Source organism: Protomyctophum bolini (assembly GCF_963924005.1).
Source record: "Protomyctophum bolini genome assembly, chromosome: 13".
In the NCBI taxonomy this organism is placed as follows: Eukaryota; Metazoa; Chordata; class Actinopteri; order Myctophiformes; family Myctophidae; genus Protomyctophum; species Protomyctophum bolini.
In genome coordinates, this window is record NC_137874.1 from 27,046,243 (window position 1) to 27,071,000 (window position 24,758).

The 24,758-nt window shown below is 43.3% G+C and overlaps 1 protein-coding gene across 3 annotated transcripts in view; it reads left to right on the plus strand.

Annotated features, from left to right (window-relative positions):
• The window catches only part of ncor1 (nuclear receptor corepressor 1), a 79,029-nt gene extending 54,936 nt beyond the window's left edge, over positions 1–24,093 (plus strand). The window contains exons 20-46 of one of the 3 annotated variants that reach the window (XM_080779554.1): positions 510–960; positions 1,102–1,225; positions 1,370–1,550; positions 2,153–2,311; positions 4,608–4,774; positions 5,090–5,201; positions 6,824–6,909; positions 7,017–7,185; positions 7,281–7,406; positions 7,486–7,569; positions 8,198–8,448; positions 9,330–9,633; positions 12,366–12,593; positions 13,483–13,689; positions 14,130–14,279; positions 15,202–15,390; positions 15,641–15,803; positions 16,110–16,585; positions 16,720–16,836; positions 17,664–17,812; positions 17,928–18,154; positions 18,253–18,396; positions 18,791–18,933; positions 19,148–19,201; positions 20,931–21,134; positions 21,280–21,450; positions 21,882–24,093. In XM_080779554.1, the coding sequence (XP_080635680.1) occupies positions 510–960; positions 1,102–1,225; positions 1,370–1,550; positions 2,153–2,311; positions 4,608–4,774; positions 5,090–5,201; positions 6,824–6,909; positions 7,017–7,185; positions 7,281–7,406; positions 7,486–7,569; positions 8,198–8,448; positions 9,330–9,633; positions 12,366–12,593; positions 13,483–13,689; positions 14,130–14,279; positions 15,202–15,390; positions 15,641–15,803; positions 16,110–16,585; positions 16,720–16,836; positions 17,664–17,812; positions 17,928–18,154; positions 18,253–18,396; positions 18,791–18,933; positions 19,148–19,201; positions 20,931–21,134; positions 21,280–21,450; positions 21,882–22,081 (5,036 nt within the window). In that variant the 3' untranslated portion in view covers positions 22,082–24,093. The remainder of the gene's footprint in view (positions 1–509; positions 961–1,101; positions 1,226–1,369; positions 1,551–2,152; positions 2,312–4,607; positions 4,775–5,089; positions 5,202–6,823; positions 6,910–7,016; positions 7,186–7,280; positions 7,407–7,485; positions 7,570–8,197; positions 8,449–9,329; positions 9,634–12,365; positions 12,594–13,482; positions 13,690–14,129; positions 14,280–15,201; positions 15,391–15,640; positions 15,804–16,109; positions 16,586–16,719; positions 16,837–17,663; positions 17,813–17,927; positions 18,155–18,252; positions 18,397–18,790; positions 18,934–19,147; positions 19,202–20,930; positions 21,135–21,279; positions 21,451–21,881) is intronic. The other 2 variants (XM_080779556.1, XM_080779555.1) reach the window with 2 other exon arrangements.
• The last annotated feature ends 665 nt before the right edge of the window (positions 24,094–24,758 follow it).

Genomic DNA, 24,758 nt, shown 5'->3' on the forward strand with positions numbered 1-24,758 from the left:
GTTTTTGTTGTGGTTTCAGTTTCATTGGATATACTGTATAGAGAAGGTGTCAGCCAGATTGTAATCATACATAACTGAAATGTATCACTGGGGACAGGAAGCAGTCCTAAGGTCTTTTGCCATGTTTATTCTTTCTTTGTCTCTTGGAAACTCAAACGGTTCCAAAGGAACCTTGGCGATCCAGAGCCTATGGATTGTCACATGGTTGGTTGATCCTAAGAATACATGGGGAAGGAGTTGTATATTGTATACTACTAGTACTCAACAGACCCTTTATGATGTTTGCTATTTCTCTGAGTCAATGATATTAAGTGTTTAAGAAATGCATTATGGCATTCAGGGAGAAAAATGTCTAATTAATGCTAAGAGCCGGTATAGGTGCACATAGTCTTAAATAGTTGGAGAGTAAAAAAAATAAAAGAAGGTTTTAGGTGTGTCCACTGGATATCATCCGGAAGGTTTCTGCTGTTAGTGGACTTGTTCTCATCTGCTCTCTTCTGTTTCTCCAGGTGGTGACAACAGCTCTGACACAGAGAGTGCACCCTCTCCCTCACAGCCAGACCCCTCTAAAATGGCTGACTCTAAGAGGGGAGATGGTGCTGTGGGAGACAGCCAGTGCATGGAACAGGACCGAGGGCATACCAACAATGGGAAGACCCCGGAGCCTATGTACGGTGAACTACGCGTCAAACAAGAAAAGAGCCCTGAGGGAGAGGCCAGCACCCACGAGGAGAGACCCCGGATGTCTGCCTACATGGGCCCGGTGCACCCCAAAAGTGAACCGCAGGATGTGGACATGAAGACCGGAGAGGTGCAGGTCAAGATGGAGCCCGAAGCCAAGGAGAAAGGAGACAAGGGGGACCACGGAGAGAGGCAGAGGGAGCTCCACTCTGATAATGACTCCAGCGCCACCTGCAGTGCCGACGAGGATGTGGAGGCAGAACCACCTGAGAGACCGAGGTGGGACTTCTGTGCATGTTGTCTGTACTTTAATGACACTACTCATATTTCCAAGAGTGTGTTTTTTAGTAAGTAGTCTCTATTGTGTTTGTCACTCACCTTTTTTTGCTCCTTTCTCTTGTTTCTTTTGTCTGCCCTCAGAATGTACATGGACACAGGGAAGCCTTCATTACTGAATCCTCCAGGTTCGGTGCTGGTGTCAGGCAAGCAGAGCCAGCTCAACATGCAGCAGCTGCAACAGCGGGCCGCCGCCATACCGCCCATGGTCAGTCACTACAGCAGAGCCTACTTTCATCTTATCATATTAGTGACTTTTCAGAAGGGTGTGGGAAGAAGTCTGAAATCTCGCGTGCAGATCTAGTATTTGACAGGCCAACTCATCATGGCTTGTCGTCCGTCCTCCTTTCAGGTGCCTGGTCCTTATGGCCCTGGCAGTGTTCCCATGAGCGGATATGCCATGTTCCAGCACCAGATCAAAGCGGTGCACGAGTCGGCACACCAAGAGGACAAGCAGAGGCAGGATCAGGGCGACCTGGACCGCAGGACGCCGAGCTATAACACCCGCAGCCCCACCATAGTAGACAGAGATGGTAAGAGAAGACAAGCAAACGGTGCTACCCCGCTTTCTCTCTTTCTATCTGGTCTCTTGCTCAGTAGGCATCTGTACCCCTCGCTCTTAACAGCAGATTTATGGCCAATGGGTCCCTCTTCATTCCCTGTAAACAAAAAAAATGTCTCGGCAAGACAAGAATTAGACCATCTATCTGCAATGTGAACAGAGAACCAAAGGCTTGCTTTTCACTCAAGAGACACTGGGCCTTTGTGTTGACTTTTGAGGGTGTGTGACTTGTTTGTCAGAGCAGTACATACTCCTATGTGCAAGACTAATTCAACCACTTAATGCCTTTAACTGAGTTAAAAGCATACTGGTCAAGTCAGTGCATGGTCTTTATCGCTGTACCGTTGTATCGCTTGTACAATGCTTTTAGCACCTTCGCTGTAAATGGGAGCTAAACTGGACCGCCCAACCACAGAGCGTTGTAGCAAAGTTCCAAAGTTGTTTCATCCCGTAGCCGGAGTCTACGTTGCATATTTATCACCCCATCTAGGTCTTCTCAGCTTTAGCTGACGTTGAGCCTTCCTCTCTTAATAGTGCACGTTTTCCCTTTGTCCTCATGCCTGTGTACTGCAGGTAAGCCCATTACCTACATCCCTTATGACATGAAGCTGCCTCTGGACCAGGAGGCTCAGTCTGGTCGGCCAGGCTCCCCCTACAGACTTTCCCCCAGGGAGCTGAGCAAGGCCTCACCCCAGCCCGACCCCAATGTGTCCCGCTACAGTGTGCCTCCAGGTAACCAGCACACATCTTCCTCCTTCCTATTCCACCCCTCCCCTCCTCTCTTGCCTGCTCTCTCCCATTGGCCATATTCACATGGCAGCTATACTGTTCTTACTTTATACTTTCCCACCCCCAATGTATGATTTGAGAACAAAATGGCTGTGGCATCAATTATTGTCAATTACCAACCTCGTGCACCTTGGTAAATATTTGCTATTCTTACCAGACTAGTTTTCCATCTTTGACAATCGAATTACAGTGCTTGGCTTGTTGGACATAGAGCGGTTTACAGATTTGAATCAAATTAAATGTGAGTGTTTTATGATGCGTGTTGAGTTTGATGGGTGGCTTTGTGCTATTGTTGTTTTCCAGTTTTTGTACTTGGATGTACAACCCCCACCCTTCACTTGGAAGGGAGCTATCCTCCCATTGAGATGAATCTGTATTTGAAACTAAGCATTTTGCTAATATTTTTGAGTGGTGTTTTATTGTAGTATAGATTTCCATATTGAACTTGTCATGTTATATATTCCTATATGGTATTAGGGATATACTGGGCACAAACAAAAGTCTTGTGTATTTCAGCAGTTTAATTTTGTTTAGTGCCAACCAATTCCAGAGGCACCATGGACTGTGAATTTTCATTGTGAAGTTTTTAGCTCCTTGTTATTGGGCTAAAAGTGACATGACCTACAGTATATAATTATTACAATTTCATCGCTCAGAGGGACGATCGAGCTCTGACTGTACAGTAGGCTCTACCATTTAACTTTGACTTTATAGCTGAGGAGGACCCTGAGGAAAGTAATCATCCACTTCAACACTGCTCTGAGATGTCCTTGTGGCTTGTGCTTTCTTTTCTCTTCACATTTGTGTGTGGGTGTGTGTGTGTGTGTTATGACCAAATATGGACATGCGCAAAATCTCCTTGTGGTTAAGGGCTTCTGTTTTGTCTGCCCATGGTCACTCACCAACATTTGACGTCAGTGCAAATTGCTGCTGTTATGCAATGGCTTCTGTTATGTGTGACGATCTGAGAGCAGGAAGGAGAGAGGAAGGGAGGTTGTGTATGACATCAGAGCAGGAAGGAGAGCGGAAGGGAGGTTGTGTATGACATCAGCAGAATTCACTAGAGAGAGGGGGAGACGGAGGCTATTTCAGCCATGCAATAACCCAACCAATGCTGCGTGCCAGTTTGACAGATGTGTTGCCAGCCCAAGAACCCTAGCATGCTGATAATGCGGCACTTAGCATCTGGTTCTCTACTTGGACTATATGTTTAGTGAGTGCTTTTCCATTTTACATATAAAGACTAGTGCTGGTTCCTGTTAGCAATGGGAGTGCAAGAACATTGAGCATGAAACCACTTCTCTTTTTATAAAATACAAGCCGATAAGGAGTATGAACAAGCAATTTTAGAGTTGAGTGTGAAAACTTCATGTGACATGAGTCCTAGTGAAATGAGAAATACATTTTTTTGTATATTTTTATATCAAAAGACAATTTTAATTACTTCCTTTGAACGAAAACGTGCTGCGTGATTACAGAACTACTCCGTTTTTAATCTCATTCAAGATGACATCCAGACAGTGACAACTCGTTTTAAACTTAATCATCACCCTAAAATATGTATCTGAAAACGTATGTTAGAAATAAGCCATGAGCTTTGCTGCCCGTCTCTGTAAACAAACACTTTGTCGTGCATGTGACGGAGCTACGTCTCATAGACTGGAGGGATGCGACGTTCTGTTTAATGTTTGTTTAGAGCACTATGAACAAATCGTTTGCCAGCCGAGTCTATGGAATTTATTGTTCGTTCGTTTCATATATTAACACAATGCGATCATGTCTCATGGAGGATGATGATGAAAAGAAAAATCTGCATGCCCTCAACAATCACCATGGGTCCATGGTGATTGTGATTTCATGTGGCAGCCCCTCACTTCACATGAGTGTGACTTTTACTTGTTTAATTTTAGTGCAGGCCGCGACAGATGCCATGTATTATAACCTGTTTAGTCAGCTGTTCTCCATGCTGAACAGACAGTAAGCATGGGTCAAGGACCAGGTCACGTGCAGTTTAGGACAGGTATTTAAACAAACATGAACTATAACCAATTAAGAGCCATTTAAAAAATATATTACATTTCAAATCTTTTCAAAACAAACTTCACTACAGCTTGTAGCGCCTACATAGAACTATAATGATATTGAAGTGGATGTCTGTGTTAATGTCATTAAAGCTTTAATTGTCACCGGAATGAACGTTTTAAATGTAGTTGTTTTCCCCCCCTCTCTCTTCTCCCAGTCCTCCACCCAGCCCCCAACCAGATGGTACAGAGCCTTCCGGATGGTGTACGGGTGACTTTCAATAGACACAGCCGACCTTCCAACATTCCATCTCCTCCTCCGCTCATTCCAACCTCCAAGCCCACAGACAAGCCCTCCTTCATTCAGGGAGGCTCAATCTCCCAGGTGAGACACCATAGTCAATTGTTAGCAGTGACTTTGTGGCTAAATAACAGTTGAATAAACAAAATTATCTATGTAATTTAGTTTTTTCCTGATTGTCTATATTCTTTTGACATATCCTATTTACTACCCATTTACTACATATATTACCTGTTTTCTATTTTATCAATCATCAATTATCAATGTGACACATCAATAATATGCACCTGTGATGGCACCAGTACCTTTTAACCCTTTCTTCGTCCAGCTTTCTTGTTAGTATGCAGTCCTTGCAATCCTGCCCTTTTTATTCTGACCTCTTGGTGTGTGCTGTTCCAGGGAACTCCTGGCACATACCTACCACACGCTGTCTATGGCCCAGAGGGGACAAAAGGCAATGTGGGTTCAATATCCTTGGGTCTGCCCCGACAGCAGGATCCCAGCAAGCCTGGTAAGACTGCAATTAATGTCAGATTGTTATTTATTTAGAGCAGTGGCTTTAAAATATGTTGTGCTCAGTGCACATCAATGGGCAAGTCAGAATCTCAATGTGCACCTTTTATTCATAATGAAAATAAACAATTGAAAAGAGTGTCGCCTACAATGATATGCCCAAAACAGGGATGCCAAGTTGACAGTTAAATTTGTCAACCTGCAAAGGTTTTGTAATTGTGGAGGGGAACCTTGAGTCCAGAATGGGCTAACAACTGACCTGTTGTTTTTGGCTGAGCAACATAGCCTTGAGATTCAGTGACACAGCGCTGCAACTCTGTACCAACTACCAAGATAAACGAACAAGCGGAGTGCATCTCCTTAATATCATGAACCGTAGCATCGCTATTTAGAGCATGTCATATTAAGCATACATTTGGAACATTATTTATTTTATTTGTTTATTTTAAATATTGTATTGTGGACTTGTTACCCTAATATTAGCCTCGGAAACCCAGACGTTTTTATTTCCAGGGAGAAAAAAAAGTCTAGGACCGAGTCCACTTCAATTCGGCATAGAGTAGCGCAAACGTCGATCACTCTCTGCTGATTTCTGATCGTCTGCACCTTTGTTAAATTGACGCACACCCGTACACACACACAGGCTATCCTAATATCATCGTATCATGAGTTTTTGGTATCATTGCGTCCCTAAGAAAAATCCCATGGCACACCTGAACTTGTATCACAGCACACTGTTTGGGAATCACTGTAGATAGTACCTGTATGTTTTTTAGACACATGCTAAGTTTGAAGTCTACCAACGTGCTATTCTTCTTACTTTGTGGTGCATACTTTTTTTTCTTAGCTCTCTAGTTAGCGTTTAGCTTATTGTTTGTTAACTAGGGTTCATTCTGCGTACTCTGACTGACCTTGCACTTTGTAAGTCACTGTGGATCTGCTAAATGCCTAAACTGTAAATGAATTATCGCAATACTCCACTCACCATTACCCCCATACAGTTGCGTACTTGCGTTGTCATTTATATTGTCATTGACAGAGTACAATACAGTTACATGATTTAATTAACTTGGTTAATCCAATTGATTCATAATGGATATCTAAATGCGGGTAGAGTCAAGACCATAATGTACATCAAAGAGCATTTTCTGTTGCTGCTTTGTCAATTATTTTGAAGGCTGTATTCACTGGCTGTATTCACGTGTGATAATTATTTTCTTATTTGCCGTATTTCTCCTTCACAACTAAAGCAAGCATTGGCTCGGAATGGGCCCCTAAGTTACAAATTCAAAGGAGATTTCTACAACTCGGGCAATGATACGTCTGCCATCACAGTACAGTTGAAGGATAGACCATTCCTTGAGCTTTGCTGCAGAGAATTGGCCTCCTAGCTCTGTTTACACGGACCTGACAGAATGTGGCAGGCTGGTGTAGGATGAGAGATTCCCTCGAGTTAGGCCTAACCAAATGCCATCCCTGTTCAGTCTGGCCTCTTGGATTTCTACATAACTACCACCACTAACGACAATCTCTGGCCTCTCACACCCTGGAGTTACTACCACAAATGCCCCCTCGTTCCCCACACAAACCAATCTCATGTCTCGCTCTTTCTTTCACCAGGAGGCCCATTGCCAACCATGCAGGATGGGAGGGGCAACCTTGCCAAGATGAGTGAGGGTCTAGCTTTCAGAGGATCAATCACTCAGGTAATGAATATTTTTTGATTGAAATGGGACATGCAGACATGCAAAACACATCTGTAGTAAAAGATATGCATGACTGTTTCTCACAACTCTTACTCTTTCTGCAACAGGGCACCCCAGCGCTGCCTCAGTCCAGCATTGCTGCTGACCTCCTCAAGGGCACAATCACCAAGTTGGCCACAGAGGACCTGAGCAACCCAGACAAGGCCAGGGGAGAGCAGCTGGCCAAGGGTCATGTTATCTACGAGGGAAAGAGTGGCCACATCCTCTCCTATGATGGTAGATTCTGTGAGATTATTCTGATATTATTAACATATCGTTAGCCAGTCCATGAATAGGGAACATTAATGTTCATGCATATATTTCTCCAAAAGCTATCAAAAATCCCAGAGAAGCCACCCGCAGTCCCAGAACAGGCCATGAACTGAAACGCACCTATGACATGGTGGAAGGACCCATGGCTAGGGGACATCCTGGTAGAGAGGGTGCCCCATTCGAGGGTATGTTTTGTTGTTTGTGGGCTTATATTGCTCTGTGCATTCTTTAAAAGATGAGTGACAGTATTGCTCTTTTTCACAGGCTTGATTAGCAGAGCCTTGCCTAGAGAAGGTGTTCATGGAGATTCTAAGGAGAGGCCGCTGATGACTGGATCCATTATGCAAGGTACCAACATTCTGAATTTCACTGTTGAGAGAGAGGTAATTGTAATGATGTCGGAACATCAATAACTGTCCAATCTGGTGTGCCATCTGCTTCAAATAACTATATTGACATTGTCAACCAGTTGGCGTTCTACCTGACACCAGGGTTTGGAAGTGGAGATAGACCATCCACTGCAGATGTGCTAGATACATTGTAACATACTCTATATCACATGGAGCGGAGGAAATGGCATTCTGTTCATAAAAATAAGTTCTAGATTTTGAGCCCCTCCAATGCATGGTTTTCCGAAATACGTCATAGGTCAGCCAAGTCTATGAACTTTTAATGTTTGTTTAGAGCCTATTTATAAATTCCCAGTCTCCAGCCAAGTCTATGACTTTAATGTTTGTTTAGGGCAGTATAGATCAACGTAAGACATCATCTGGCTGATATAAATACATCTTGTAATACATTTAATTTTAAATATATTAAAGGGCTGTTTGCTGTGTGCAAATATCATTGATATCATCACAATATGCAGTACAGGGAAAATATTACAATATCCCTTTTGTCCAAGCAGACTTGGTGTAAAGCCATGAGAAGGAAAGAATAGCATACATACTGTACTACATTCTGGGTTTTTCTACAGGGACACCCAGGACATCTGCAGAAGCCTATGAGGATAGCATAAAATATGGGAAACAGATCAAGCGGGAGAGCCCACCTATTCGTTCTTTCGAAGGGGGTATTGGCAAGGGTAAGCCATACGAAGGAGTGAACACAATCAAAGAGATGGGCCGTTCCATTCACGAGATCCCACGGCAAGAACAATCCAGCCAGGACAGCCGCAAAACACCGGACATGTCTGACCGGAGGGTTATGGAGGGTCCTATGTCTCAGGTAAGACAGGCAGTGGTGGAAGAAGTAATAGAGTATTGTATTGTAGCAATAGCACAATGTAGAAATATTCTGTTACAAGTGAAAGTCCTGTATTGACAGTACAATAAAAGTACTCATTCATTATGCAGAATGTCCAATTTCAACACTTATTTTTTGAGGGGCGCTAGCCCCTCCTATGTCCAGCTTTTAGTGTGTGTGCAAACACAAACTTTGTCCTACAGAAACATTAAATGCCATTGACAATAAATGGACAAATTTGAGTGTGTGTGTAAACACAAACATTGCGTAACACAGACGTTGAAGGATGCAAATCCTTTTTTTTCCTTCTTTGTTTCCTTTAAGATATTTTTGAGCTTTTATATAAGAGCTTTTTTATTCCTTTTTATTGATAGACGTACAGTAGCTTGACAGAGAGATGGGGGGAAGACACACAGCAAAGTTTGTCGGGATCAGGACTCGAACCCGCGACACACTGTCATGCTGGATTACCGCTAAACCGGCCCAGGCAGAGGACACAAATTCTGATTGGCCGGAATGAGATGATGTATGATGATGTACGATAAGAGCGCCCTCACTTCACACGGTGTGATTTTAGTTTTTAAAATGGCAGATGTACAAGTTCGCATCACATCATACGTTGCGCTTGTAGATTGGCTATTTTTTTATAGACAAGTACCGGTATAACATATTTCGTAATAATATTATCAAACTCTGCAAAGTAACTTGTCACTAAAGTTTTCAAATAATTGTAGTGGAGTAAAAAAAAAGTACAAGATTTGCCTCTGAGATATAGTAGAGTAGAAGTATACATTTTTGAAATATTGTCATGCTCAAAGTAAGGTAAAAGTACCTCAAAGTTGTACTTCAACTCTGTTCCTCAGATGCATCCTCTGAACCAACCTGCTTTAAAGCACAACGTCAAGTCATTGATAACCAGTCCCAGTAAGCATACTATGCCTCAGCTAGAGGCCATGGAGAGAGCCAAGTATGAGGAGAGCAAGGCAGCGGCAGAACGTGTGCGTCACACCTCCGTGGTCAACTCCGGCACCTCTGTACTGCGCTCTACACACCAGGAGAACGCCAGGTCACAGCTCAGCCCGGGCATGTATGAGGACGCCAACGCTCGCAGGACCCCTGTCAACTACTCCACAAACAGAGGATCGCCCATGTTACGGGCTCCAGAGGGTATAATTCATAAACCATCATCATTTAACAAATCACTGCCTTAAAGTTCTTTCAGATGCGTAACAAAAAAAAAAAAAACTCAATACAATCCAGGTCTAGTCCGTTGCGGGCGTGTGCATGAAACGAGCACGCGCGCAACAATTTCACGGGACTGCGCCCACGTAAATACACTTGCGTTATCGTCCCTCGACTTCTCCGCACGTACAAAAAAACCCTGCAATCCTCATTGAAAATGTATTACTAGGCGCGTTAATCGCTGCCCATCTGAAAGGACCTTCAGAAGTATCTCCATTCAGTATTCTTCCGAGATATTGAGCATCAAAGTTTTAACTTGGTCAAATAATTTCATATTCATGAATTGAAGGTGGACCCAAAGGACGTGGGTATAGGAACACTGGCCCACCACGTGGTTTCCAACCAGACCGCAAAAGAGGAGGCGGCTGACAGCCAGGCAGCGCTGTTAACACATTTTGTACATAATACGTCCTGAAACGTCATAAGGATTGGAACCGAGAGGTGCCTTAGACGTCTGTGGACGTCCTAGCGACGTCCAAACGACGCGGGGCGAGATAATAATATTCAGAATAATTACTTTTTTTTTTTTGGCATTTCGCTTTTCGCTTGCCGTATGCTAACGCTCTGTGAAACTATTAGCTTGTCATTGACTCCCATGTTAGCGCGGCGGAAAGAATGACTCGTATCTCCTCATCCAGGGCGCTCTCCGTGGTGATGAATGGATCGATATGCTGGCGCTGCGTTTCTGCTCCTCATCCGTCTCTCCCGCAAAATATGAACTCTTTTTGTAGCATATATAAATATATTAAGATGATCGGAGATTGTGATGGCACTTTGTCAGTCAACTTTTTTAAGAAAGTATTTCCGGTTCATGGCTTTCAAAATGGAAGCGATCACTACTCTGGCGATTACTCCGGCGCAAGCAGCGCCTTTATTTTGATGCAGTTCCGGTACTAAATGTGTTAAGAGGCAGCCAACATTACACAAGCGATCCGTTTTCAACATAACATAATAGTTGTTCAGGCATTACTTCATATTTTATCTATCTATCCTTAAACATATGAGGTACCGCATGTTAATTCATTTGAAATATTGAAATATTTCCAATCCCATAAAAATACGCTAATATAACTATATTAAAATAATACACGTTAAAAATGGAAGCTTGTGTAATGTCGCTTGTGCGATCTGCCTGCCTGGCTCTTAACAGAGAGAGTTACAACAGTGAATGCCACGGACGAAAAACTGTTTAAGTCCACACTATTATCCATAATGTATAAATGATAGATAACAGAGAGTGAGAGTGACCAGCTCATGAACAAACACTATTTCTGAATGACAGACCTTTTGTAAAGTAATCGCTTCAGGAAAACAACAGAAGACATATAACACATAGTCTGCTGTTTTGCTTTTTGATGTGTACACTGTAATTTCTATAGAGGTATATGGTATCTAAAGAGCAGAAAGTACCTTTCTGAATGTACCAAGTATCGCAAGACCCACCTGTCTGGCAGCCAAATCTCGCGATACCGCAGAGCCAGAAACGATACCTGCTGCTGTTTAGTTCCTCAGATAAAATGATATACTGTGCACTCTGTGCACATCGAAAAGCAAGTGATTAGAAAACAACCTGTGATATGTCTTTGTTTATATTTCTGAACCGATTTATATGACAAAGGTCTCAATTGTTCAGAAGTAATATTTGTTGTGAGCTGGTCCAGCCGGCTCCATTCACTGCCATGTATTCATTGAACTTCCGGTGTGAGTTTGGCTCACACCGGAGCCAAACTCAGTGCAGCCCAGTCATGTGACTCCAACAAACACAGTTGATGGTATTAAATACCAGACCTATAGCAGCCCAGTCATGTGATAGCATGACTGTGATAGCAGACCTACAAGCTCGTAGCGCGCCACCGAGTGGCACGCTACAAGCTTGTAGGTCTGCTATTTTTGAAAAATCAAAGAACCACTGACATAGAAACATAGCTTTTTCAGAAAACTGTCAGGATGTAGAAGACATTTTTTAAATCTGAACTCGGGTCAAAATGGATTAAAAACTTTCAATTGGTTCCACTTCCTGGTGGGGTTTTTTTTAAACTCCCTAATTGTTTTTATCCTCTGTCTAGTTGCGCAAAGCATTAGACACTGATTCAGGGAGAATGGGAGGAGGAATCCATGCCTATGCTTTTGATATCCCTCCAGTCATTACATTATTTTTATTGCTTTTTATCCCGGCTTCTGATCACTGAATTAAATATTTTATTTACTTTTTGGGAAATGTCTGACAGTCTGACATTTATGTTTTATAATATCACAATTTAACAGGTTAATAAAACATTTACGTTAACCACAGTAACCTGTCCTTCATAATTTTGGCAATTTTTTTTTTTTAATTAAAAGATATTGCAAATTACAGACCTCAATGCACACAATGTGAGAATTAATTGGGTAAGATAACATGAACCTCCAGACATGTTTTTTACACTGTCAGGGGAACAGAAGTGGCTGATGACTCCATGTGTATTGGAGGAGGCATGTAGTTGTCTATAAAATGTATGTTATGATCGCATAACATTTTCAAATACAATTATCCTGCATAGTTGTAGATAAACATCCAACAGTCAATTCTCCATAAATAACTAATTTAAAATGATGCACAGAGTTGGACCTCAATGTTTGTTGCCATGTCCTAATACCATTTGTTCATCTCTTTAAAGGAGGCATCAGCTCTGGGAAGCCCTCTCCACATGATAGGAAGAATGCCATGACTCCAACTCAGAGGGACAATGTCCCAGCCAAGTCCCCAGTGTCAGGGGCTGACCCCATGGGCTCTCACAGCCCCTTCGACCCCCACCATCGCTCTGTTGGTCCCGGAGAAGTGTACAGAGCTCATTTGCCCCCACACCTGGACCCTGCTCTTGCCTTCCACAGAGTCCTGGATCCTGGTACTGCACTCAAACCCAACCACAACTTTACACTCAGTCTCCACTGACACAGACATCCACCAGCACAAACTAAAATAGGCCAGGATCCTCAGTAAATGAAACGAGGGCAGATCAGCCCTACTACCATAACATACCATACCACCTTTATTTATATAGCACATTTAAATAACGTTATTTTACTGCTTTACAGTAAAACATTAAGAAAAAAAACACAACTTCATTTAAAAAACAAACCACATTAAACATCAGAAAACAATACTATACTTGGAAATGCCAAAGAATAAAGATACTAATCCATAGGCACTGTGGCCCTCATTTATCAATCTAGTGTAACATCTGCCCCAAATTCGAGCAAAGGTTTTGGAGTACACTCACGGCTGAAATCCATCTGGCACGCCCTATGAAATCAAGCCTCTCCCTCGTGTTTGCGACATGAACAACTGCAATAAGACCACACAACGTGGAACGATGGAAAAAGCCAATAAAAACGTTTCCCCCGCCTTACCTTTTTACATTTACATTTTAGGATTGAAAACGTATGTTTAGATGCCTGTGACAGCCTGTCAGCAGTTTAGACAATGCTGCTCTGCTTGTGTACGACAGAAAAACAGGTGAGGACAAAGCCTACGACAGCTCCCGACCTGACGTGATTTTTGTCCTGGCGCACGTTCAAGTTCAAGGTTTTGCGGAAATGTTAAATGCCGGAAATTGCGGTAATTCCGGTGTGCACCCATATTTTGGCGTACGCCGTGTTGATAAATGAGGGCCTGTGTGTCTGTCCAGTTGTTTCTGCAGCAACTGACGTCAGCAGTAGCGTTCAGTATCTGTGAACCTTTTGTTCATGTTCTTGTTGTTGGGCCTTGTTTTTTGCCCTTTCTGTCCTCTACAGCAGCTTACATGTTCCTCAGGCAGCCGTCTCCAACAGGCTACCACAACACCTACCAGCTGCATACCATGGAGAACACACGACAGACGATCCTCAATGATTACATCACCTCCCAGCAGATGCAAGTCATCCCGAGGCCTGACATGGTCAGGGGCATGTCACCACGGGACCAACAGACCATGTCCATCTCTTATCCAGGCGGAGCTCGAGGTACGGTTCTCCGCCTGCTGAACCTCCCTGACCTGCTGCCGCAGACAGGAGAGAGGCCATCGGGCAGGAAGGGCTGTACTAGTATTCAGACTTGTGCGCTTTTAAAGTAGTGGCTACCTTTTCCAGACGCTCAGAAGCAAATGACCCTGACAAATTTGTTGATTTGTTTGATATCCTCGGGGGGGCAGCAACTGATTCGGCTAATGCTCAATCGATTGGGTTTTGGTCACACAAACTTATATTTGCTGACTTGGTCGCCTCTTACAAGGTGACTGCTATTCCACTGTCTTTGCAGCCCTCGTTGCTTACTCACAAATCTGTAATTGGGAGCACTAACAGATTATTGTGATGGGTTACAGATATAATTGTATACGGTGTTCATAAATTGATGGATTGGTTCTTGTTGTTCACCGTTGGCCCTTTGCTTCTGTCTGTAAAAGGGATTATTGATCTAGCCCAGATGCCTCCAACTATCCTGTTGCCTCACCCTGGGGGAACAGTTACTCCCACTTTGGAACGCATCGCCTTCCTCCCTGGAGCTCAGTCCCCTTTCCCTCCTAGGGCTTTCAACCCAGCTTCCATATCTCCAGGTGAGGACCCCTCCCTTCCCCCTCCCTACTGTTCCCTTATCTTTCCCTGACCAACCCTCTTAAGCACGCTACCCTGCACTGCCCTGAGTTCTGAGAGTTGGTGCCGCCTGTCCACAAGCATTCAAATGCTATTTGAATGATGCCTCAATCTACAAACGTCGGGAGAAGATCTCTCACAAAATGGCCACTGACCGGGCTCAACTATAACCTTTAGTTTTTTCTATGTGCACATGTGCTCCTAAACTGAAAAACCTTGGGAGCACAGAAAAGAAATTCAGGGGCATGATGTGTTTATTTATATTTGGCAGCATGGTTAAACTGTGGAACCCTGTTTTTGCACTGATGAAACGCCTCTGTAATGGTAAGCACAGATGGTGATATAATTTCACAAAGAAGCTGGTGTTCGTTATCACGGTGAGAGACGATTTTAGACCCGATAAGTAAGTCTCTGTGACAGTGGTTTCGGACCACGGGTGAAGGGTTCCCAGGTGGAACTCAGCTAAATGATGGAGAGTTTGTAACCAAATGGACCCTTATTAGTGTAAAATGCAACCAAATGGACCTGTAAGGGTCCATTAAATTATCAAGAGTTACATTTTTGTTAAACATCTACATTACTTAATTTACATGAAGTCTACACAATTAGAGAATGTAGAAGAGCCATATCAATACAGCATTGTGTCTGTGAGGCTAAATGTCAGTAAATGGTGGTCCGTGGCTCAAACGCCAAATAAATAATGGGCCTTGGATATGAAAATAATTGAAAACCACTGCTCTATGACACTGTATTTAAAGCCGTCTGAAAGCCTGCCCCCCAACCCCTTGCCGAGGATCCCATGTTTGGAGCACATGTGAACCCTTTCTCTCTCTGTGTGTGTGTGTGTGTGTGTTATGTCTGTTATGTCTGTCTTTGTGTTTACAGGCCACCAAGCCCACATGGCAGCCACCGCTGCCGCCAACGCTGAGCGGGAACGAGAGAGGGAGCGTGAGCAGCGGGAGAAGGACAGGGAAAGGGAGAGAGAGCGGGAACACCGAGAGAGGGAACGTGAGCATAGAGAGAGAGAGCGGGAGCGTGTAGTGGCAGCTGCTACAAATGAATACATGCGTGGAGGTGAGCTTGCGTTGTACTAATGATACTTGAACACGTTATTTCCGTAATGAGAATAATTAAATTCTTGTTTGCAACAAGTATTTGAAATGAAACATACTGTAATATTAAGAGTACTATACTGCTGCTAGTATATTATCGTAATATTGTAATATATATGGTACTACTATACTAATATACTAACTATAGTAATGAAAAATTGGACCGTTTTCCAAATGTTCTATGTGTCTTTTGTCTTTGATTCTTGCTGAAGTCAATGACGTATGTCATTCAGGTCAAGAGCAGCCAGGCAGGCCAGGGAGCAGAGGCTATCTACGTTCCCCCTCCCCCTCTGTTAGGTCACAGGAAGGGGTGGTGCAGCAGCGGCCCAGTATCTTCCAAGGCACTAATAGCAAGAGTGTCATCACTGCTCTCATGTAAGTCTAAACATACTCTAACCCTAGAAAGAGGTTACAATCTTTTACTCTATACATTTTTGGTGATTGTTTATTTATTTGTGTTTATTTATCTTTAAATACATGTGGTAATGCTTGAGTCAGGACTCAGGAGTGGCTTTATTCCATGCAGACCATTCACTAATTCCACATATTTCAAAATTCACTTAATGCAGCAAACAAGGGTACATTTTATTGGAATGCTCCACAGCAGAACAAATAGAATAATCCAAACAAAGGAACATGACTGACACCACCAATGTCTCTTGAACCTGTTTCTTTCTCAAGGCCGCCTTCAACGTCCGCAGCCCAGGCCAATTCTCGCTACAACACCGCAGCTGACGCCCTGGCTGCATTGGTAGACATTGCGGCCTCTGCCCCGCAGATGGATGTGTCGAAGGTGAAGGACGGTAAACATGACCGCGAGGATGACGTGTCATCATCGTCATCCTCGGTGGCTCGGCGAGCAGCTGGCCTCGGTGAGCAGCAGCAGCAGGAGGTAGACAGGCGCTCCATGCAGTCTCCCTACGGTGCTATGTCTTTGCCAGGGGGTAAGCCGCACCCGGCATATACAGACGGCCCTGGCATGGGGGCCAAGGACAAGGTCCCCCAAACCAAGTCGCGGATCGAAGAGGAGCTTCGCACTCGCGGAAAGACCACCATAACGGCTGCTAATTTCATCGATGTCATCATCACGCGGCAAATTGCCTCGGACAAAGACTCCCGAGATAGAGGCTCTCAGAGTTCTGACTCTTCTAGCAGTTGTAAGTTGCAATAGCTTGGCTTGCATTATCAGTACATACAGTAGACCTTGGGACTGTTTATAAGGTAATCCAGTCGTTTCCTTTCATCTTTCCGAGTGTTGTTGGTAAGTTGTATTACCATCTGTGTCCTACAGTGTCATCGAATCGGTATGAGAACCCCAGTGCAGGAGCAATTGAGGTCATCAGCCCCGCCAGTTCTCCAGTGCAACCACAACAGGACAAAGCAGAAGATAGACAACAGCAGGCAGCAGGTATGAACACTAGGCCCTATAGTTAGTTACGACTATAGTTTAATTAATATCCTGCTGCCTGGGCTTTTCAATGAAGATTTGGTTTAGAAATTAATAAATCATTGAATCATTTATTGTCTGACCATTCTCTACTTCAAATCTACTTAAGTTACTCTTTTTCCAATACAAAAGCTGATTGAATGTAGTAGGTGTATGCAAGATATTTTTAGGTGGGTAGTGAATGAGACTTGCAACTCGCTGACATCTTGTCATACAGACGTTAAGAGAAAAGACCTCACCAGACTGCCTGCAAAGCTATTGCCGTCAGCTGCCCGCCATGGATTCACTTCAGTTGTAGTACCATCAGTACACCATTTAGAAAAGAGAACATTTGGATCAGCTGTTTTGTTGTTTGGTTTTTATTTTTATTTTTTCTCTCACCACTTTTGTCATAGTCCCTGTCACCCCTACTTGTTGGTTTGGGGAGGGTATTCAACCAATCATCCGATACACATGGTGTCACCAACCATTACTGTGACCTGACAGTGATGCATTCCACTGGGGGAGTGTAATGGGTTCAGAGGAACATGGTATCTCTCAGAGCCTGCTCCCTGCTGAACAGGTTCTGTACAACCTGTAGGAGTCGCTAGTGCAGTGACAGAAACCCACTCTCCTGCCGGCTGCCCACATGTGAACATGGACAAGTGCGTTAATTGGTGCAGCCAATCAACCCGGAGGCACCATAGAGAAATAGAACCCAGTCCACAGTGTGGTGGGCAGAAACTTTACCCCTGTGCCACCTGGATGCCTTTACCTTCCTCAAACTGTCTTTGATCTTTACCCTCCAGGCATGCGTCCGTTTGACATGAGCCGCTACCGACCGCCAGGAGAGCAACCACAACCGATTCCCCAGCAGACACCCTCCTCCTCCCAGCAGGACGGCTACTCGCAGGTTCCCAAGACCCACCGGGTCATGACCTTAGCAGACCACATCTCGGTAAGTGTAACTTACAGACAGGCACAGTAATGTGGTTGTATATTCTGAAATCACTCACAATGTTTACTAAATCGTTCGTTGTTGCTTTTTCTGTCCACCTGCATCTGTCACACAGCACATCATAACCCAGGACTTTGCCCGGAATCAGGACCCTCCTCTAGTCTCCAGCTCCTCCTCCTCTGCTAGTACCACATTCCAGAACGTGATGGCCCCTGTGTCCACGGCAGGCCGGGCCAAGTTTCCCAACCGCTACAGCCCAGAGAATCAGGCCCAGGCTCCACTCCATCAGAGACCCTCTAGCAGAGTATCACCGGAGAACATCCCTGATAAGTCCAGGGCCAGGTACCTGCAGAAATACATCCAAAAAGTCAGCAGATTTTTCTCACTCATATCACATTTCTTAATCTGTGTCCCCCTATATCTCTTGTCCATATTTCCAGGCCAGGAAAGTCTCCCGAGCGTGGAGGCAGGCCAATGGAGAGCTATGAGCCGATCTCCCCACCCCAGAGTTACCAGGGTATGGATAAACAGGAGGGCGGTGGACAGTCCTCCCAGAGGAGAGAGACGGACAACCCTGAGATCAGGTAAAGGAGCTGCACAGTATGGATTTTCATGTTACTCAATTTAACCTTTGTACAGGTTTAGTAAGTAGCATTAATTTCAGAAAGTTGTCATTTGGTAGTTTTGCCTGTGTTTTAGTGTATTATTTTATTTTGTAAAGCACTTTGTAAACCCTGTTTTACAAAGGTGGCATACAATTCAACTTTATTAGGGCCCGAGCACTGGACAAAAGCGAAGCCCTATTGAAATGCAAGGAATTACTTTCATTATTTAAACACTTTTTTTTAAGCTTTTAAAATATTCAAAAAGTGGTGCAACATTGCAGAATGGGTCAGAATTTCAAAGTTGAAGCCATACTTTACAGTTTCACCTACATGTACAGACTATTAACTCTCGACGCCCTTCACGCTCTATCAGGGGTGATTCACGCTCCCCAGGGAACATCAACTACCTGCCCTCCTTCTTCACCAAGAATGAAAATCAATTTTCAATGGTGAAAATCAAGAAGCAGGAGATCTTCCGTAAGTTGAACTCTTCTGGTGTTGGTGATTCTGATGTTGGTAAGTGGGTCTCTACTTTATCTTGGCTTTTCAACTAAACCGCATGCATCATTTGATATGTTTGCATGTAAAAGGAGCACAGTAACCCTGGCATTTCCCCACTTCTTTTTATTCTTCTTTTTGTTTTTACAGGCCAGGATATGATTACTTTGTGGCAATTGCACCCACCCTCCAATTCTCTGCTTTATTTTGTGTTGATACTTATGTCTTTCAGGAAATGCACAGCCAGGCACAGAGATCTTCAACTTGCCTGCTGTTACCAGTTCAAGTAAGCAGTCATGCACAGATAAACTCAAGTCCAGTCAAGTCACCTTTATTTGTATAGCACATTTTAAAACAGAAGTGCTTTCCAATCAAAGTAACATATCTATATACGTTTGAGGGAATCTGCTCACAATGTGTTCACAATCGGGTGGCCAAGTCATGGACCGTAACGTATGCGGAAGTGGCGTTTACGCCAGTGCCGTCTGTGCTCTGACGTCACTCACTCCGTCTACTAAACTTTATTTCTCTTCAGAAGCGTTAATATTGTGACCGTGATGCAGCATAACATCAGAAATGGGCCCAGAACGTCCATGTTCTGTTCAATCACCGCAGATGCCGTTTAGATTCAGAAACAAAGGTTTAAAGACGGCACTGAAACAGGAAGTGGACGGCGGAGAAATTCCAAATGATTGGCTACCCCCGATTACGTGACATGCGTGTCCACTGTCCATGCAGTGCAATGCATATTGGGTTACAGCCGGTACATGATGGGAAGCAAAGTATTATAATTATTTTTTTGGACACGTGGCATTAGGGGTGGGTCCAGAACCTCGGGACCAAGTATGTACCGAACCGAACGTGCCTGGGTACCGGGTACCCATTACAATAATTCAATTTCGGTTCTCTCTATCGGTTCCCACGGACACGCAGTCACACGATATTTATTTATTTTCTTTTCTTAATAGACGAGCAGGGAACGGAGCTGATCTACAAGCCTACATTGTGTTGCATCAGCGACGAGTTGTGGGCTTGTGGCTTGCAGAGGCGGAGCTATCTCTTTGCTCTCTTAGTTGTCGAGGAGTCTAGAGACAGTGACACGCGCTGTGCCTGGCACTGAAGCATTGAAGCAACATCATTATTAAAGTTTCTTAAACGTAATTTTCAAGTGAAGTTTATGGGAGGAAACTTTTAAGAGAGCGGACAGGAATCTTGCGCCTTGCCTGAGTCTGCACTGCATACGTGCGCAGCACTGAATCAACATGAGACGAAAGAGAGAGAAAGCGTTGGTGCACTCACTTCGAATGCGCACCCGTGTGTGTGTGTGTAGGGTCCAGATGCCCAGTCAGTTTAACCTCTCTAACTTCGAAGAGAGGTGGCAAAAAAACAACAAAAGATAGCCTACTTTGGGCAGCCCGTGTGCATGCACATTTCTGTTAGTAGCAAACCACAGCATGCAAGCCGCCTTTGTTTTCAATGTTCCCCCAATTAGCACGTCGATCAGAAAACCCGTTCTTACCTATCAGCCGGAGATGCGCTGCCCACTGTGTGTGTGTGTGTGTGTGTGTGTTGCTCTCAGATATGCTTTTATTTGTTATTGGTAATAGGAGAAGTAGCCTACAACAACACTATTGCCCTGGGTAAATACAGAATAGATATTATATAGATATTATATTTAAAATAATCACTATATTATCCACAAATGGCTCAATAATATACTATTCATTATACATGTCTTAAATTGACATTGAACTTTTTTGTTAAATAAACGTTTGACCTCTTATTTAGGTTATTTTATACCATTTTGGAACCGAAATAGGGAACCGTTAAGAACCGGAATCGATAAGCAGAACCGGAATCGGTACCGGATTCGCAAAAACCGATACCCATCGCTACGTGGCATTAGATGATAAACTTCTAGTAGACCACAATTTAGAAAACACAAAAAGATTCTAAACATCTCCCTCCCCTCGTGTGTTCTATCTCATGTCTCTTTTTTGTTTTGTGATCTGCAGACAGCATTAATCCCAGGAATCACTCATTCGGTGACCCAGCCAGTAACCTGGGCCTGGAGGACATCATCCGCAAGGCTCTGATGGGCAACCTGGAGGAAAGGCAGGATGACCACCAAGGAGGAGCAGGCTCTCAGCCTGGCAATAACAACACATCCTGTGCAGGAAATGAGGCACGTCAGGAGGCCAGTCCTTCGCCTAGTATAGGTGAGGTAACTCGTACTGGTACAAAACAAACCAGTAACACACACACACACACACACACACACAGTCTCAGCTGTGTTCAGCTCAAAACAAATATTCAACATGCATTGCTAACAGTCCTGGATTATTCTGTCTGTTGGAAATTCAGGCAAGCAGAAACTTCAGAGCAAAGCCAATAGTCGGAAATCCAAGTCGCCTAACCTGGGTCAGGCATATGTGGGCAGCGAGCGGCCCTCGTCAGTGTCGTCTGTTCACTCTGAGGGAGATTACCACAGACAGGCCCAAACCTGGGCCTGGGAGGACCGGCCATCGTCCACAGGTAACGTGTCCACTTAAACTGCCACAGTGTCTGCAATGTACACTATATGCTAGTATGCTATCAACAGCACCTGCTCATGTTCATGATATTATACTATAAAGCACATTGAGCTACATTCAAGGCCAGATTACACTGTGTGTATATATGCAAAGATCCAGTGGGGTCAGCATGATGTAAATTATGTCACCAGCTCAGGTCCACATGGATATCTGTCTCCCAGATTTTGTGATCGTGCATATTCTATGAGCCAACGAGTACGCTGACTAATCATGTGCTAGAACAAACAAATTGACACTCTGTTTGACGAGAGGTTGAGTAAAGCATTACATGCTATATGAGCATATCACAATAAAGAACTTGAACTAGAGTGATGTTTGTTGGCAAAATGGTAAGATTACAAAATAAATAACAAAATATAAACCTCCATGCAGGCTCCATGCAGTTCCCCTACAATCCTCTGACCATGCGCATGCTGAGCAGCACCCCGCCCACCTCAATGGCATCGCCCACCATACAGAGCCAACAGCAGCCTCCACCTCCAGCGGGGGCTCCGGTGGCACAACAGCGGGTCTGGGAGAGGGAGCCTCTCCTGTCGGAGCAGTATGAGACACTTTCAGACAGCGATGACTGAACCCTGCCGCAGGAGTCCCATACCAGAGAAGAAGCCTACATTAACGCTGTTGTGCACCACTCTCATTTCCCTAGAATTAACCTCACTTGCTGGTGAGTGTAGGATGGGGGGGAAGGGGGTGGAGTCTCATTCTTGGTGCTATGGCACCCCCTGGCTGATTTGCTGGAAGGAAAGCTGCAACTTGTGTGACAGCCTGGACCCTCCAGAACGGACTTCCTTTGACCCTGCTTGTTGTGGGAGGGGGAAATAGAGTACATGAGCTGTAATAAAGATGAAGAACTTTTATGTAAAAAGGCAAATGACATAAGAGACGATTTCTGAATTTTGTTTGACTTCTGTAAAGAAAACCATTGTCTAAGAAAATCATTGTATGTAAATAGAGTAACTTTTTGCAGTGTTTTCTTAACTTGATTACTTCTTATTGTAATGTTGCTTTTAAATTGATCCACTTTAAAATGGAAGGAGGGGTATAAAACTTTAATATCACAGTTAGTCCCTTCCTGTCCATCTCTGAACATCCCCCATCTTTTACTATACTGAAACTAAAAGAGACCCTACTTGACGGTGAGTGGAGCACAGAATTGTAAACCCGCCATCCACCACCAGAGCCTGAACATTGTGGAAACTGAGTGAATGAAACAAACACAAGCTAACATTGTCATTTGATGCCTGTCTCTGCAGTTGCAGAGAAGATGCATGGATTGTAACAATATCGTAGAGGAAGGTTGTGTCACCCCCATTCTAGATTCTTTGGAACAAGTTGAGAACACTGGTGTCAGAGCAGATAGGTGAAAAGTCTGTTATAAGCTTAATTTTGCCGAAGATGATGTTCTTATGACTACTTCTGGGCCCCATGTTGATCTGAATTATTAAATTGAGCCATTTCTTTCCCTTTCAATAAAGATGACCATGGTGTTAAGGTATAGCACAATCTCACCTATAGCTGTCTCTATGGTTTCCAACATGCATGGAACGTGCTCTGCAATGTCATCATGGTAACTAAAAAGTATGTCAGGAACCTTTTTTTTTTCTTGAGAGATTTTCCCATGCCTTGTGGCTTGAGAAAGAAGGCAGCTTTAACAAATTTTCTCAGAGATATACGTTGATGTTTGTATTTGTTTGTTTTCTGTAGTCCCTTTTTATACTGTCCTTACAGAAATCTGAACTCAGTGTAATTTGTCTTTCCGTTAGACAAAAAGATAAAACTAACCAAACATAAAGAATGGTCTGCACCATTGTTGCACTTTTTGCTTTTTTGCTTTTGACAACAAAAGCATACTATCTGTTGTGTAACTTATTCAGTCTCCAGCACAGGAGTATATTGAGATGTGCTTTAACTTTTCCCACCACTCATGGAAATCTGGACCTTTCTTTTTAGATTCCATCTTTTGTAACTGGTACATAATTTCTTCATGACTCTTGCATAACAGTCTGAAATTTTGTGTATGGTACAATTACATGTCACGGCTTATTCAAGATTATCTGCTTTTGTTATATCCTGGATTTGATAGCAACCTTTTTTATCAGCAGGCATGACACTTTAGAAATAAGCTAGGTCAAAAATAAAAATGAGTAATGTTTCTTTGCAAGTCCTTTAGAGCTCTGTGAACCCACACCCTGTTTTTGGATTTAAATAAATCAAAACGGATTTCCTTTCCGTTTCGATTATGAATAGTTTTGTCATGGCTCATGTTAGATTTTTTTTCAACATCAAAGTTATTCATCCTGTTTATGGGATGTTATGTGTTTACAATGGCAGTGACAAAAAATAAGTTTACAAACTTGAATCTAAAAACAGAAATGAAGCCGAAAAAGAATTGGAGCACCTTTTCAGCTCTCTATCAAACACACAGTGGTGACTTTTTTTTTTTTCTTTTTGAAATCGAGACTTGAAAACCCATGTATCCTATGATGTTGAAATGCAATGTTTGTATCGCACAATGTCTCTTAGTAGTCTATTACAAGAGTTCAGACCAATCAAATAAAGTGGATCAGTTCTCCACCTCTGAAAATGTGTTTTTAATGTTTGTCTGAATTCCGCAATTTCCGCAATTTTCAATTTCCGCAATTTCCGCAATTTCCAATTTCGCAATTTTCAATTTCCACAATTTCCGCAATTTGCAATTTCCGCAATTTTCAATTTCCACAATTTCCGCAATTTGCAATTTCCGCAATTTCCGCAATTTCGCAATTTCCCCAATTACCATTTCCGCAATTCCGCAATTTGACAAAAACGATACATACTATATACTATAGCGCGCCGTTTTTCATCATTTTTGAAGATTTGAAAAAAATGACAAAATGACAAAAACGATGGGTTATAGCCCATGTTTTTTGAAATTTTGAAAAAAAAAGTTAGCCTCGTTTCTCATCATTTTGGACCGTGGGCTATAGCCCATATCGTACGGCATACTATAGCGCGCCGTTTTTCATCATTTTTGAAGATTTGAAAAAAATGACGAAATGACAAAAACGATGGGTTATAGCCCATGTTTTTTGAAAAAAAAAAAAAAAAAAGTTATCCTCGTTTCTCATCATTTTGGACCATGGGCTATAGCCCATATCGTACGGCATACTATAGCGCGCCGTTTTTCATCATTTTTGAGGATTTAAAAAAAATGACGAAATGACAAAAACGATGGGTTATAGCCCATGTTTTTTGAAATTTTGAAAAAAA